We start from the raw sequence: 17,523 nt of genomic DNA, 5'->3' as shown, positions 1-17,523 counted from the left end.
TCGTGCCTACAAACAAACAAACAGAAACGGAAGTCATCAATATACTTACGAAATCGTCAGATTTCGTAAGTAATAATAATAATTAAATCAATAAAAAAGGGGGAAGTCTAAATTTTGTTGTTGCAAACTAAGGGAGTGGGTATGGGCAGAGACAGGCAAAGGCAATAGGTTGGGGGGAGACAGTCGGGTAGGTCCGAGCCTGTTTTCGGAGCGGCTGGCACCACCACACTTCCTCCACACAACCTCACGGGGCTAGACCAGAAGCCTTCGGACCTTCGGAGCGATCCAAGGGTTATGACCTTGCAATTCCGGGTGTTCGGTGGAGCCGGCCCTACTGCTCCACCGAGTAGTCGCTCCTCGCCACCAACCCGCGGCCCACAAAAATATAACCATGGGCAGATGCTATCCCTGAGGCAATAATCAGTATTGCTATCCTTTATCAGTGGTTTGCCATTTGAAGAAAATGTTAAAAAAAAAAAAATACATATCATGAATTCAGTCCATCTAAACTAAACGTCCACCAAACAACAAAAATTAAAAATAGCTCGGATTCTCTGTTATTTTCGTTTTTGATAAACATTAACATCCGATGTATGTAAAAATTCCTCATTTTGGCCAATCCAAGCAAGCAAATTTCATTTCTGTGGGCCTGTACCAGCGGTCTTTTGCGGGCCTAAGACATGCGTCATCGTGCTACATGATACGAAGCAATGAGCATGAAGATTTCGCCAAGTGCGAATTTCGACTATTTTCCCACGTCAAATATGGATACTTGTCATTATTCCAAGAGGTAAGTAAACATATTACATATCAATATGATCAGGAAAAGTAGCTGCACATGTTTATGTTTGAGATGGCTGTTTAATTCATATGATAGTTGAGACCAACCTTGTGCAACTATGGGATACATTTGAACTGTCGCTTTTGTGCGATTCCGTCACAATTTCTGTTGTTATTTCTTTCTAGCTTCGTGATATTCAAGGCAGGCTAATCAAATACGAAATAACCAAAATTACATTTGCATGCTATATCGCTGGAAATTCAGACTTTTGTCATTTTAACCCCAGTCACGGCTGGAGAGCGTGGCAGAATCACGGTTTCCCGTGACGGAATCACAAACTCTGTACTGCTTCGGGATATATATATATATATATATATATATATATATATATATATATATATATATATATATATATATATATATATATATATGTGACAAAGAATACACAGAGGAAACTTTGTAGCAATAGAAGCAATGTAATGTGGTAGTTAGTACGGATAGGATGCTGGGGAGTTGAGCTGAGCATTGAGATGTGTCACACATATATTAACCCCTTCTTGCGCCACTGGCACAAATATCACTGCACATCAATTGTGGACGTTGGACCTTTCGGCCTGATAACGCCACCTGACCATGTAACCCCCACCTTACCTCCCGAGTTGCAGAATGCCACACCAGGTGAGTGACTCCTTTACATTGTGCAACAGTCACACTGCCATCCGTCGGTAAGGCATGTTACTTAATTTTGTACCTTCCTGGCTGTCGGCACACCCAATTAGAAAATCTACTCTTATACCTATCGACTCTTGTTCATTTAAAACTTCTTACTATTGAGTAAACACGACGGTGTACTATTTCAGATCCGGGTTCTTCGAACAACAAAGTGGCTCCCATCGCTGGCCCCTCTCGTGCCACTTCTAAGCCGTCGATGAAGAATAAGAAGCTGAAGAAGGCGAGAAAGAAGAAGTTGTGTGTGACCAGACCACGGGGAAGAGCTGAAATCGATAGGGACTACCAGAGCTATGTATGTGGTCTGTGTGACGGAAACGACTGGGACGACGACAACCAACATTCAGTCCTTTATCCAATGTCCGCTTTGTTCCACGATACATGTGCAGGGGTTTACGGAAGAGCGGGGGATCATTTCATCTGTGACGAATGTGCAGAATAATTATGTACTAGTAGTTGCGATCAGTGCGGCAAAGGTAAAGACAACAACGAATAGAGTTGTGCAGTACAAACAACAAGGAAATGTCACCTTCCAACTCCTCATGAAATCCCAAAGCCAAGGTGTACAACTGGATCTTAAGGAACTGATGACATACCATTTAACTCCTGTGCCATACAGTATAGGGACTGCTGATGGTTTCTTAGCAAAGACGGACAAGTCTAAGGAGTTGCATCATCTCACAAAGGGTCATGAGGATGCTGCGGTACCTCAATCAGGTGAAACGCTAGTAATTCATGATGGTAATGCTGTATTCTACTACATGAAAGAAACACCAGGAAACTTTAGCCAGATATGTTCCAAACTGTTTGATGTAATGACACCGATAGGTGATGTTGTGTGCAGCACAGACTCCGACATGCCTAACTCTGTGAAAGCAATGGAGCGACTGAGATGAGGTTGTGGTGAAAAACTGATTATCAAAGGGGAGAACACCAACAAACCACCTGACTGGAAATTGTTCTTGGGAAATGATGTCAACAAGCAACAGTTTATTGCACTACTCACTCGACTCTGGAGCCAAGATGCATATGCCAAGAAGCTACAAGGAAGACAAGTGACTGTAATCTGTGAAGGCACTGCATACCTCCTGACATCTGATGATGGTCTGTCAACACATAGAAGAGAAATTCCCACGCTCAAGTCAACCCAGGAGGAATCCGATTCACGTATCATCCTATATTGTAAACATGATAGTACTCAGAGTTACAAGTACTTGAGGGTGAAGAGTCCGGACACTGATGTATTCTTTATACTTCTACACTATGCACCCACACTCGGTGATGTCACCATCTTGTTTGACACTGGCACTGGAAACAAGAAAAGACTGCTAAATGTGAGTGATATGTCACGAGGTTATACCCAGCAACACTGTACAGCTCTGATGGCACTCCATGCATACAGTGGATACGACTCCACAAGCACCTTCAAAGGATTAGGAAAAGTGAAACCTCTCAAGAAACTATTGCAGATGCCAAAATTTGTGCCAGTACTTGCTAGGCTGGGAGACTCCTGGCATGTACCTCCAGAGCTCGTAGACGATCTTGACGAGTTCACGTGTGCCATTTACGAAAGGCCGCGCATGCGCAGAGTTGATGAAGCACGCTTCCTTAAGATGAGCCAGTTGTGTGACACAGATAATGACACATCAATCAAAACTTCACACAACAATGATATGGCTAATCTACCTCCATGCCGAAAATCGTTAGAGCAACATATCAGGAGAGTGAATTACCAGGTTGGAATATGGAAGAGAGTGCATATCACTGATCCTGATATCCCTCTGGCTGTGACGGTGTACAACCATGGCCATGGTTGGACAATGGTTGATGGCAAAATGGGGCTGTTATGGTATAACGGAGATGTACTTCCACAACAATTAATAGATATTGTTGAAGGTTCACCGACTGATGATGAGGACGAATCAGATGATAATGGTCCACTTCCTGCAGGAACAGACTATCCTGCTGGAGACAGTTCAGACAGTGATTCTGATTAAACCTATGTATGAACATTGATATTTCAAATGTGCTTATTAATGAGAGGAGTGTTGCATGATTATAATTATATAACTACATGTACCCATCAAGGCGATGATTATTTTATTGGTGCTAAATTACAAATAATAATAACACAATTACAATGTACGCGTGAGAATCATTCTTGAAAGTGGGGTTTGGACCAACTTTCAGCATACACCAACAAAGTATAAAATGTAATTTCGCAACTTATTATCAAGGTATCTGGCTAATATTGGTATTAAAATAATTCTGTTGCCTACTAGAATATTATGAATGACTTTTAAATTGATTATCTTTGCCATATTTATCCGTAAAATAAAAAAATGTGAAACATGAAAGTGTCAGTCAGTGTGCAAATATCCCTGGATAGGGGTATGCTCATTCAAATGACTGTGATTTAGGCAATATGTACAGTAACAACTTATCAGACATATGAAAATAAGCAGAATAGCATCAGCTATTATTTGGTATATCAGATGTGAACATTGACCTTCATTGAGCCATTCTACAAGTTGATATGACGAGGCATAGAAATCATGACCAACGCGGAGCAGCGATTAGCGGTTTTTAGGGTACCATTAGTTATAGGGTCAATACCGGAAGTGCATCCCTATATTTTCAATGTTAACGTTCAATTTCTTATTCAGCACATCCAGGGGATTCAGAAAAACATAGGTTCATTGAGATGTGGGGAAGGGGGGTGGGGGTGCATGGTAGCTACATGTATCCCATGGCCTATTGGCCTTGGGCATTGATGACTCGTTCTCCATCCCAACTAATTTGACCTCTTCATTTTTTGATGTCGATTTCTCTCGTTTGTGTATTTTTTTATGTCGACTTAAATGTGATGAACGACCAAACACTTGGTTACAGGTAGAACATATGTGTTGCTTTTTAATAAGGTGTGTTCTTTGATGGCATTTTAACATTGCTGTGCAAGTGAAGATCTTGTGACACATAGAGCAATTTAAGGAGGGATTCCCTTGGGTATGGATTTTTTTATGCATTTTCAACCCAGATGAAACAGAGAAGGCCTCATCACACACAGAACACTTGTCGGGCTTCTCTCAGGAATGTATTCTTTGATGGCTGTTTAAATTTGACAATTATAAAAAGGCCTTTTCACACAAAGAACACTTGTAGGGCTTATCTCCACTATGTATCCTCCGATGTTTGTTTAAATGTGATGAATGAGTAAAATCCTTAAGACACAAAGAACACTTGAATGGCTTATCTCCCTTGTGAACTCTCTGATGTCCATGTAGGTAAGATAAACTTGCAAAAGCCTTGTGGCACACTGAACACGTGTACGGCTTCTCTCTTGTGTGTATTTGTTGATGGCTTTTTAACGTTGTTCTTCGAGCAAATACTTTGTTGCAAACAGCACATTTGTAGGGCTTCTCTCCTGTATGTATCCGTTGATGGCGTATTAACGTTGTTCTATAAGTGAATGCCTTGTGACACACAGAACAATTGAAGGGCTTCTCTCCAGTATGGATTCTTTGATGGGGTATTAACGTTGTTCTATAAGTGAAGGCCGTGTGACACACGGAACAATTGAAGGGCTTCTCTCCAGTATGGATTCTTTGATGCATTTTCAATCCTGATAAAAAAGCGAAGCCCTTCTTGCACACGGAACAATTGAAAGACTTCTCTCCAGAGTGGATACGTCGATGCATTTTCAATCCTGATAAAAAAACAAAGGTCTTGTTGCACACGGAACACTTGTGTGGCTTCTCTCCAGTGTGGATTATTTGATGCATTTTCAACCTTGATAAAAAAGCGAAGGCCTTGTTGCACACGGAACACTTGTGAGACTTCTCTCCGGTGTGGATCGTTTGATGAGATTTCAATGCTGATGAAAAAGCGAAGGCCTTCTTGCACACGGAACACGTGTAGGGCTTCTCTCCGGTATGCAATGTTTGATGCATTTTCAATCCTGCTGAAAAGGCGAAAGCCTTGTTGCACATGGAACACTTGTAGGGCTTCTCTCCGGTGTGTATTCGTTGATGATTTTTCAACGAATCTCTGTTTGCAAATACCTTGCTGCAAACCACACACTTGAAGGGCTTCTCTCCGGTATGTATTCGTTCATGATTTTTCAAAGATTCTCTGCAAGCAAATACCTTGCTGCAAACCACACACTTGAAGGGCTTCTCTCCTGTATGTATTATGTGATGGCTTTTTAACGTTGTTCTGTGAGCAAAGGCCTTGTGACACACAGAGCAATTGAAGGGCTTCTCTCCAGTATGTACTATTTGATGGCTGTTTAAATTTGACAATTGTAAAAAGGCCTTTTCACACAAAGAACACTTGTGTGGCTTTTCTCCGGTGTGTATTTTTTGATGAACAGATAAATAAGATGATCGAGCAAATAACTTGTTGCAAACAGCACACTTGTATGGCTTCTCTCCAGTGTGTATTCGCTGATGGCTTTTTAACGTTGTTCTGTGAGTGAAGGCCTTGTGACACACAGAGCAATCATAGGGCTTTTCTCCAGTATGTATTCGTTGATGGCTTTTTAACGTTGTTCTGTGAGTAAAGGTCTTGTTACACACAGAGCAATTATAGGGCTTTTCTCCAGTATGCATTTGTTGATGTATTTTCATACGTGATGGAGAAGGACAAGCCTTCCTTCGAACAGCACATTTGTCAGGTTTCCCCGCCACGTGTACTTTTTGATGATCTTTCCAAGAAGATAAGCGATAAAATCCTTCACCGCACACTGGACACTTATGAGACTTCTCCCCTGTGTGACCTTTTTGATGTTTTTGTAAAGGTGATAAGGATGTAAATGCTTCATTACACACAGAACACTTGTGTGGCCACTTACTCCTTTGATTCTGATTCAGTGTTTTCATACAACTTTTACAATAGTTGGACACACTGTCAAACTTGTCATTGTCTTGACACAACGTCTGTGTCATATCCTCAATGACAGAAATGTCTGTGAAGAACAACTGTGAACACTTGGAACAAGAAACCGACTTCAAATGTTTCTCTGTAAAGACAATTTCAAAATATAGTGTTAATAAATCATGATTAGTGTGAAATTGTGAAAATGAAAACGTTTTTTTTAAACTATAATTAAATCAAACATTGGCCTTGTGTCTGGACTTCCTTCCGAAGATAGGTCTACCTCTGAATGCCAATTTAATTAGGTGGACCGGGGTGTGCACCACGCCTTGTCAAAAAATCAAAAACGAAATAAAATAAAATATACCATTAGAGATGGGGAATCCCTCGCCATTGAAAAATAATTGAAATAAGATAAGCGGTTTTCCATTTATTACAAAAACACATTTTTTTCAAAGATGGCCGCCCCAGTCGGCCATCTTGGATCCGGCCACGCCCAAAATCAATAGGGTTCTTCCTTTTCAGGTGGTACATGTGTGACCCAAATTTCAAATCGATATGGCAAACAGTCTATGAGTTATCGCACTCACAGCTATAAATGTTGACGCCCGGACGGATGGACGGACGGACAGCCGGACGACCTGGGTGACAACAATATCCCCCTTCCGTCACGCGTGGGGGATAAAAAGTTTTAAATATTTTTTAAGAGACTGACAGATCAAATTGGTATATGCCATATTATAGATTAGCCATTTATGCAGGTTTTTCAAACCTCAAACATCAAGTATGTTACATGGTATGTATAAAATTGTATTTTGGAAAAATCAGTAAAAAAAAAAAGTTAGCCATCTTTCAAATTTTCTGTCAGAAAAACTTAGTCAAATCCAAGCAAATTCATACACAGTGGAGACAATGGATACAAGTACTTCGGAAAAAATAATAAGCATCATCGGGCTGGTCTGTAGTTTTTTTTAGGTCAGGTAACTGAATTTGAGGAAAAAAATTGGTGAAAAAAGGAACATTTCTGGGACAAGGAATGCAATAAAAATATCTGCATTCCCGACTGAAAACACATAAATTTTACATAAATTATACAAGTTACAGTCAGGCAGCGAAGCAAAATGATGTGAACATTCTGGAAAAAAGCACCAAAATTTGCACATTCTACCCATTGCCTAAGCTTTCAATTTTTCAATTTTTCAAAATTTAACTTCCTCAAGATACAGTATGGTGGCCATCTTGAATTTCCAAGGTGGCCACCATGTCAAAACCTCCAAGTACCAATATCGTGGCTTCCAAACCACTTCGGCTCTCAATCTGGGTATCTAAACATACATTTTCTGGGGCAAGGAAGGAAATTACACCATTCAGAATATCACCAGATGGATTTTGATGACAGGAACGAAATGTTGATGCAAATTATGAAGAAAAACAAGCTGCAAAACTTTCCATGTGGTGTGATTTTTTACTTATATTTTTGTATCCATTGTCGAGGCACGTATGAGAGCGAACACACAACGCATAGCTATGGGGCAGGAGAAAAGAGGGGCGGAAGAGGGAAGGACAAAGCAGTGGGGAACAGAGACATTGGGAGATCTGTGGAAGGGAGAGGGATAGGGCGGGGAACACGGTGTACAACATGGACATTAGAGGGACTTTGAGGAAGGAATGCAGGTAATTTGAAGGAGGTGGGTTTGGGGTGGATTAACGTGGGTAGAAAACAGAGGTTTTGGATGGGGGAAGATAAGAGGTGGCGGTGAACAGCTGTTTTGAAGGCCTGGAGGGAAGAATGGGATTGAAGAGAGTGTGGGAGTATATTCCAAAGGTGGGGAAAAAGAGAAATGAAAGAGTGAAAGTGAACAGTGATTCGTGATTTTTGTAGTTTTACCAGAAAGGGGTTGCTGGGGGACCTTGTGCGCCCTGTAGAAATATGGGAAGGGGGGAGGGGACATATCACAGACAGAGCAGGGGGAGCGAGACCAGAGAGGAGACAGTCGAAGACAGAAACACCACCGACCTGCCGACGGTGAAAGAGTGAGAGGCCCAAAGACAGCCTCATTGCGGGAGATACCAATGATCCCAAATGCCTTGGTTTCCACAGCGTGAAACCGAGAAAGGTGAGAGGAGGAAGCACCAGCCCAGAGGGGAGAGCAGTACTCCATCAGGCTGCGGACAAAAGCTTTGTATGTGGTCAGGAGCTCAGGTGGGCCAAGGAAGGACTTTGCACGATGGAGGATTCCCAGTGGCTTTGGGCTGGCGACTGGCTTTGAAGGCCAGGTTGGAAATGTGGCTTTCCCAGGAAAGATCATGGCAGATGGTGAGACCCAGAAGCTTGAATGAAAGGACTTCTTCCAGAGGATTGTTGAGAAAGTATATTCGGGGGTCTTCCAAATGGTCCTTTCGAAGAGACATAGTGAGAGTGTGATTTGTCCGGATTGAAAGACATGTTCTACGTGTTGGACCAGTTTGTGATTTTATCCAGACCTGCAGAGAGTGAAGAAGCTGCGACTTGCCGGTCTGAGGGATGACAGATGGTTCGACAGAGTGTGGAGTCATTAGCAAACAGACAGAGATAAAGAAGATTTGCCAGAGAGTCGGAGAGATCATTGATGAAAACCAGAAAAAGAACAGGGCACAAAACGCTGCCTTGAGGAACTCCAGCCTGGACAGGAAGAGGGAATGAGAGAACTCCATTTGGGCCACATGTTGGCTGCGACAGGGGAGGAAGTCTGTGAGCCTCGAGTGGAGATGGCCTTGGATACCAGAGGAAGAGAGTTTGGTGAGTAGGGCATGGTGCCAGACCCTGTCAAAAGCACATGATATGTCTCGGTATATGACTCTGATTTCATGTCTGGCATTCGGTACCTCGATCTATTGTTGGGAGAGCAGAAGCAGAATATCCAGGGTGGAGTGGCCTGGTTTGAAACCAAATTGATGATCAGAAATCATTCCATTGGAGAAGAGGAAGGACTTAGTGTCTGATGATGGATTCCATAACCTTCCTGATGACTGGGAGAAGGCTGATTGGTCTGAAGTTGCAGGGATCTGTTTTTGCACATTTTTTATGCAAGGTGGTAATGTTTGCTGATTTCAAGCAGATGGCAGATGACCTTGAGAAAATGAGAGGGTGAATAGAACAGAAAGAGGGTGAGCAAGAGCAGCAGAGCAGGTTTTTAGGACACATGGGTTGATGCCGTCTGGACCTGTTGCAGAATCTGAGTCGAGGTTTGACAACAAGATCTCCACTTTGTCAGAAAAAGGACACAGAGTCCAGGGACAGTTGAGTGCAACTGTGTAAGGTGGGTACAGAAAGCGATGGGTTTCAGACACAAGATTTAGATGCAAACACCGAGTTTAGGCATTCAGCCTTTTCACGTGCGGTGTCAGCTGTGCAGCCATTTGAGGTAAGGGAGGGGATGGAGGGGGAACATACACCAGAAACAGATTTGATTAGATGCTACCAGGATTTATTAAGAGGAGGGAGAGAGGTTTGAGAGTTCAGACTTGAGATTAGAAAGGTGTTGTTTTCTTGTCAGGTCAGGTCGTGTCAGGTCAGGTTCGATCAGGTCAGGTTCGATCTGTGACCTGCTACAGGCATGTAAACCTGTACTAACCTGTTCCATGGTCGGGTTGTCGGGGACTAAACCGTCTCCCCCATCAGGTTTTCTGGTGAGGAGGGTGTTTGGATATGGACACCCAGCAGGATTAAAAACAAAACCTGTCAAAGGGCAGAGGAGCTCCTTGTGAGCCAACGGCCATCCATATCTAGTGCCCAACTGTGTCTGCGAACGTCCTCCTGCAGTTGGGTCACTTCTTATTAGGAGGTTGGTGGCAGGATTTGCACTCCGGCCACCGTAAAACCCTTCATTCTGCAAAACGCAAAAACGCAAAAAAATCTGAAAACCCACTCCGTGGGAGTACCTCCTGTGCAGCTTCCCTTCGCAGGGCAGCTCACCGGATGACGGGATTGGGGCAAAGCCTTCGGGACCCCCAATCTTTGATAGGAGTGAAACCACGGGGTAACATCCCTGGGTCAGATTGCGGGAGAGTGTGTCGGAGTGGTGCTGAGGTGTCGTCCACCAGACGGCGGTCTCCTTGGGTTAACCTGAGGCGGTCCCTTCGGGTGGGTGCCTGGAATGTCCTATCCCTAAGAGAGGATGATCACTTGTCTCTGTTATCATCTGAGCTCAAGCGTTTGGACATCGGAATTGCAGCTCTCTCTGAGGTTCGGAGATCGGATTGCGGCGAGATACTGGTGGGTGGTTACACCTACTATTGGTCTGGTCGCTCTGATGGTTACCATACCCAAGGAGTTGCTGTAGCTGTGTCCAATAAGCTGACCCCAATGATAATTGAGGTAACACCGGTCAACGAGCGTATTATGAGATTAAGGATTCGTCACTCCTTAGGTGTCATTTCCCTGGTCTCTGTTTATGCTCCGACTGAGGTGAGTGATCTCACCGTGAAGGATGCATTCTACGCCACACTCGAGTCTGTAGTTGATCAGTGCCCCAGACAAGATACACTTCTAGTCTTGGGGGATTTCAATGCATCGACTGGAACTGATAGGGACGGTTATGAGGTGTGTGTTGGTCCCCATGGGTCAGGAACTATGAACCAGAATGGCACTAAGTTCCTTGACTTTGCAAAAAGTCATGGACTTAGGGTGGCTGGTTCATGGTTTCAGCGCCCACAAGCTCATCGCTGGACTTGGTATTCCAACGCTGGCGGTGTGGCAAAGGAGATTGACCATGTCCTCATTGACGGTCGTTGGAGGATGATCCAGAACTGCAGGGCCTACCGGAGTGCTCAGTTCCTCAATACTGACCACAGGCTTGTTGTAGCAACTCTAAAGCTGCACCTTAAATCCTGGAGAATGGTACCATCCCAGCCAAGGCTGGATGTTGCCAAGCTCAGGGATGAGAAAGTAGCTGAGGAGTTTGCGAACAGGCTGAGTGGACACTTGGGGGGTCTGGGTGCTTTGGGGGGTCCTGAAGAGTTGTGGAGCGCCTTCAAGACCACCGTCCTTGATGTTGCCGGTGGATGCCTTGGAGCTCACCACAGGGCAAAGAAGAATTTTGTCTCTCAAGGGACACTGGATACCATTGACCAGAGTCGCAGGGCCAGGCTGAATGGCAGAGCTGAGCTGTTCAGGGAGCTGAGGCGTAAAACTGTACGTGCACTGAGGGTGGACAAGAAGGCCTATGTGCGAGGAATCTGTGAGGGGGTAGAGCATCACCTGTGGACAGGTGATTCTTGTCCCGCTTACAGGGGAATTCGCGCATTACGTTCATCCAAGCCTATCCCTCGGAGCACTACAGTTCGAGCAGAGAGTGGTAGGCTCTTGACAGAGGAGTCTGAAGTGAAGGCCCGCTGGGCCGGTTACTTTGAGTGGTTGTACCAGGCTGATCCCCCAACTGTCGAGTTGGACGTCAAGGGTGTTACAATCCCTGTTGCTGACCCTCGAATCAACTGTGGTCCACCTTCGCTTGTGGAAACACGGGCTGCGGTGAACCAGTTGAAACGGGGCAAAGCTCCAGGGATCTGTGGCATCCATGCCGAACTTCTCAAGGCTGGTGGAAATGCTGCACTCGTGTCGTTGCATGCAGTTTTGTGCTCTGCCTGGAACACGGGCATCATCCCAACTGACTGGAAGAGGGGCCTTGTTGTCCCTCTCTGGAAAGGGAAGGGTGATCGCCAAGACTGCAACAACTACCGAGGGGTGACGCTGCTCTCAGTGCCGGGCAAGGTCTTTGCTCGGATAATTCCCGATAGGGTTCGCCACCATCTGCTTGAGCACCAGCGTCCAGAGCAGTCAGGCTTTACACCAAAGAGGTCAACGATTGACCGTATCCTTGCACTTCGTGTCCTCACCGAACGCAGGCGAGAGTTTCGGCAGGGGCTGCTTGCAGCCTATGTTGATCTCTGTAAAGCGTTTGATACAGTGAATCGGGATGTCCTCTGGAGGATTCTTGGTCTTCGTGGGGTGCCACCAAAACTGATCGATCTGATGTCTGAACTCTACTCTGGTACTGAGAGTGCTGTGAAGTGTGGTGGTACCATCTCTGACTTATTTCCAGTTGTTACTGGAGTTCGTCAGGGATGTGCACTTGCCCCCACACTTTTCAGCACTTGTATGGACTGGATTCTAGGGAGGATGTCGGAGAGATCAAGTTGCGGTGCGTCATTTGGGAATGTCAAGATCTCGGACCTTGACTTTGCAGATGATGCAGTCATCTTTGCGGAGACTTTAGACATCCTCTTGGGGGCCCTCGAGGTGCTGAATGAGGAGTCGGAGCCGTTGGGATTACGGGTTTCTTGGGTCAAAACTAAGATCCAGGCTTTCGGTGACATCTTGGATGCTGCTGTCCTGTCTGTGTCTGTTTGTGGTGAGGATGTTGAGGTCGTGGAGAGATTCACTTACCTTGGCAGTGATATTCATGTCTCTGCTGGCTGCGAGTCAGAGGTCAACAGACGTCTGGGTCGGGCCTGGGGAGTCATGGATTCACTGGATCATGGGGTGTGGCGCTGCCGGTACCTGTGCGGGAGGATGAAAGTCCGAGTCTTCAGGTCCTTGGTACTTCCAGTCTTGCTCTATGGGTGCGAGACTTGGACTCTGACCAAGGATCTGAGACGGAGACTTAATTCCTTTGGTACCAGGTCTCTTCGGAGAATCCTTGGCTATCGCTGGTCAGATTTTGTGTCCAACGAGCGGTTGCTGAGAGAGACTCGGATGAGATTTGTTACCTGCATAGTCCGTGAGCGTCAGTTGCGGCTGTATGGACATGTGGCTCGTTTTCCTGACTCTGATCCTGCTCACCAGATTCTCTCAGCGAGGGAGTCTCATGAGTGGAGGAGGCCAGTGGGTCAACCACGTGCCTCATGGTTGCAACAGGTTGACCATCATCTCAAGGAGATGGGGATGGGCCTGGCATCTGCCTGGGGGATGGCCAGACGGAGGCCCCTGGAGTACCGGCGGAAAGTGGACGCAGCGACGTGCTGTTCTGGCACATGCTCCCATACCTGACCTGACCTTGTTTTCTTGCTCCCCTGAGGGTAGGCACACACTTGTTCTGAGCTTTATGGAAGGAACTGAGATTACCTTCAGTTGGGTTTGCTTTCCATGAGGCAAAGGCAAGTTGTTTCAGGACAACAACCTTGCCACAAGCTTCAGTGAACTATGGACGGGAGGACGGGTAGGACACTGAAGACGAGAGGGGATAAATCTGTGCATGAGAGAAAGGAAATTTATTTGAAATAATTCCCAAGTCGAGTTGATGTTGGAGAAAGTAACGATGGGAGATTAGTCGAGAAGTTTGATGGCTGCTTGGAGACCCTGCCAGTCAGCCTGAGTGAAATGCCAGACTCTACGGTGGTGAGGTGGTTCTCTAATAACAGTCAGAGAGATGTTTACAAGCACGTGGTCAGAAGAACGGGTTAGAGCGGAGGAAGAACAGCTGATATTTTCAGGGAAATTTGTAAAAATCAGATCCAGAAGAGATGGAGTACCGTTGGTTGAGATCCAGGTTGGGAAATTGACCGATTGAGTCAGTCCAAATGAGAGAGGTACCCAGTCGCAGAAGTCTTTTGCTGAAGTTCCATGAGAGGCGAGAGAGGTACCCACACCTTGCCAACTGGCGTGATAACGATTGAAGATTGTGAGGTCTGAGAGATTGTGACGTTTGCCTGCAAGCCTTTTGAATGGTGCTGCCTTGATCTTTCAAGTCAGCACCAATGAACAGCATAGACACCAAGATTTGGAGAGTATGGAGAGACCTATTGTAGTGGGGACTGTAGTTGATACGCAGAGGGACATGTGCCATAGAAGTGGAATTTTCTAGAATTTAGAGTTGACAATCTCTTTGCGCACAATCTTGGCAGCTTCAGCAAGAAGTAGTGAATCATCTTCATTGTCATTTCATGGCCTACATTAGCATTTGCTGCATTCCTTGTTGGAAAACCAGAATCAAAGTGATGAGCCAATGGTCATGTGCCCAGGATTCCAAAAGCACTGACATTATTCAGAAAGGAGCTTTATGGCTGTGACTTGTCCTCACTTCCCTTAGCATTGAGTGGGCATTTTAGAGGCTCCATTTTAGATCTTTTCTTGGCATATCAAACACTTGCTCCAATCCATGTTCATAATCTACCTGAAAAGACATAAAACACAGAAAATGCTGAGAAATTATGAATTGAAATTGCCAGAACAAACCTGTTGAGTTAATCTTCGAGCAAATAATCATCTGGTGATATTCAGAATGGGAAAATTGCATTCATTTCCCAAGAAAATGTATGTTTCGACACCCAGATTGAGAGCCAAAGTGGCGAGGAAGCTGAGATATTGGTACTTATAGGTTTTTACATGATGGCCACCTTGGACATCCAAGATGGCCACCATACTGTATCTTGAGGAATTGCTTCCTTTTAATCATTGAAAGCTAAGGCAACGGGTAGCCCAAGGAAAATTTTTTGGTGCTTTTGTCTGGAATATCCACATTATTCTCAAATCTGGGCCAAAGCTGCCTGCTAATGAGCATTACACTGAACTAGTACGTGCCTGGCCGTACGTGAAAAAAAAAACAACTTTCAAACCACGTGCCAGAAACAACAACCACACATGCCGTTCCTTCGCTCTTGCGGTGCGTGGCCATACGTGCGTAGCCGCACGTGCAAAAAAACCCCCCAAAAAACAACCACACAGGCCGTTCCTTCGCTCTCGTAAACGACACCTGGATTGGGGCATTGTGTTTTTCTTTAAATGCGCATAAGAAATCGAGAAATTATTAGAATACATGAAGTCATCACTATCCGGAAGTGGTGCGTGCCCGAACGGAATGTTCACATGCATTCCACGAATTATCGCTTGCATTGAAGTAACAACTGCTGTGATATTTATACACACAGTTAATGAAAATCAAAAATTAAAATCTAATTTACCTCCCTGTCTTTGCTTGCCATGACATTCGCTGCTATTGACCACTGCCACTCCTACGCCACGGTAACTAAGGCACCCTTTCCCCATCGGCCACGCCGACGCAGCAACTTGTCCTGTCATTGGTTTGGTAAATAAATGGCCGCAGCAACGTGTCCTGTCATTGGTAACTAAGGCGCCCATTTCTCATCGGCCACGCCTACGCCGCAACGTGTCCTGTCATTGGTTTGGTAAATAAATGGCCATAACTTGGGAAGCACTTATCCGATTAATATCACAACCTGAAAAGGCACATACTCAGGTCCCCAGCAATATACCTGGCAAGTTACAGTTAAATCGGACCAGTGGTTGTCAAGAAACAGTCACACACACACACACACACACACACACACACACACACACACACACACACACACACACACACACACACACACACACACACACCTGGAATTATAGATAGATTAACAGAAGACATTTCACACGTCAGGTTCCATCAATCATCCATTTACAGTCCAAGTACGTCACAAATGAATGGTGACTACAAACTGGCTTATTGCAAACGTGTTGCACACAGTTTTGGTTTTTCTATCTTCCTTTCCGCTGCACTTGACAACACTTCTGTGTTTGTAGAAAAACAGAGGTAGCGATAGGTACGAATGGGGGATTGATGTTGAAGACCTCACTGATGGCTGCCTTCACACTGTGCTTCATACGTTCCTGATGGAGACACTTCTCGCACCACGGTCAAAAAGGTTTACCTCCTGGATTACTCATAACTTGCACTGGTTCATCCGTCGCTGGTGTCTTCTTGCACTGTTCCTGCAGTGGATGACCCAGGCATATGATGTATATAACATCATTAGTACACGTAAGGTGGAGGCGGTTATTCCACATGAAACTCTCCATATATCCTTGGAATTACTGGAGGAGCAGATGAGGTACGTGCTTCACCGATGGCTGGCCACACACTGAAGGTAGTGAGTAAAGCATGGGTCTGATGCATGGTAAACCAGGGAGAGGAGGAGGTGTTTCACATGGGGTGGCACCTACCCGACCTATACACCGATCTACGATTGAGGGGGAAGCTTCATATTAAGCATTGAAAAATGCAGACTATTAGACCTTGCAAAACAAGCAAACCAGTTGTTACTGGGCACTCCAACCTCTGTCATATCATGTCATCCCTCCGATCAGCAGGCAGCAGCCTCTTCACTCTCTGCAGGCCAGAAGAAAATCACAAGCTTGTCAAACACTTGGAACATGTCTTTCAATCCTGACAAATCTCACACTCTCACTATCTCTCTGAAAGGACCATCTGAAAAACACCCCCCATCGACTTCCTCAAAAATCCTCATGAAGAAGTCCTTTTATTCAAGCTTCTGGGTCTCACTGTCTGCCATGATCTTTCCTGGGAAAGCCACATTTCCAAGCTGGCCTCCAAAGGCAATCGCCGATTGGGCATCCTCCATCATGAAAAGTCCTTCCTTGGCACACCTGAGCTCCTGATCACATAGAAAGCTTTCATGCAAAGCCTGATGGAGTACTGCTCTCCCATCAGGACTGGTGCTCCCTCCTCTCACCTTTCTTGGCTTTATGCTGTGGAAACCAAGGCATTTTGGATCATTGGTATCTCCCGCAATGATGCTGAGTCTTTGGATCTCTCACTCTCTCACCGCAAGCAGGTCGGTGGTCTTTATCTTCTACCATCTCCTCTCTGGCCTCACCTCACCCCCCCGCCCCCTTGCTCTGTCTGAGATATGCCCCCTATATAATTCCATAGGGCGCTCAAGCATTGGATATCGTCCAGACTAAATAAGTTTCGAAATCTATTGTGAAATGATAATTTAATTAATGAAATATCGAGTCTTATAACTAAGCCGATATATACCTATTTACTTTAAGCAAGTAAGGGTTAAAGGCTCCCAATGGTTGGATGGATGGACCAGGTGTTTGCCGTGATCTGGTTGTAAAGGCAGAGAGCATAGATCAACATTTTGTGTTCTGCACCTTGATATATTTTTTAGTTGAATTTTGCTAATTTCCCACTTGAATTCCTCTTTCAGAGAACTCTGTTTAAAGGTGAATATTTATGTTTGTTGTTTTTATGTATTTTATGTATGTGTTCATATATAAACTGTATTACCATAATGTAACTGTGTGTGTGCGTGTGCATGTGCGTGTGTGTGTGTACATGCAAGTTGCCGTT

General features: G+C 44.9%; 1 protein-coding gene across 2 annotated transcripts in view; it reads right to left on the bottom strand.

Annotated features, from left to right (window-relative positions):
- Positions 1 to 17,523, bottom strand: part of LOC147009072 (uncharacterized) — a 219,817-nt gene that overhangs the window by 30,154 nt on the left and 172,140 nt on the right. The window contains exon 13 of one of the 2 annotated variants that reach the window (XM_085862714.1): positions 2,486 to 6,530. The exons of the other annotated variant lie outside the window; for it this stretch is intronic. Coding sequence (XP_085718840.1) covers positions 4,636 to 6,530 — 1,895 coding nt within the window. The 3' untranslated portion in view covers positions 2,486 to 4,635. Of the gene's footprint in view, positions 1 to 2,485; positions 6,531 to 17,523 lie in introns of those variants that run through there. 2 annotated transcript variants of the gene reach the window in all.

The sequence above is a fragment of the Eptatretus burgeri genome, chromosome 17 (genome assembly GCF_056783735.1).
Source record: "Eptatretus burgeri isolate ZD-2024b chromosome 17, Ebu_testis_v1, whole genome shotgun sequence".
Lineage (NCBI taxonomy): Eukaryota > Metazoa > Chordata > Myxini > Myxiniformes > Myxinidae > Eptatretus > Eptatretus burgeri.
This window is presented reverse-complemented; position numbering and strand designations above follow the sequence as displayed.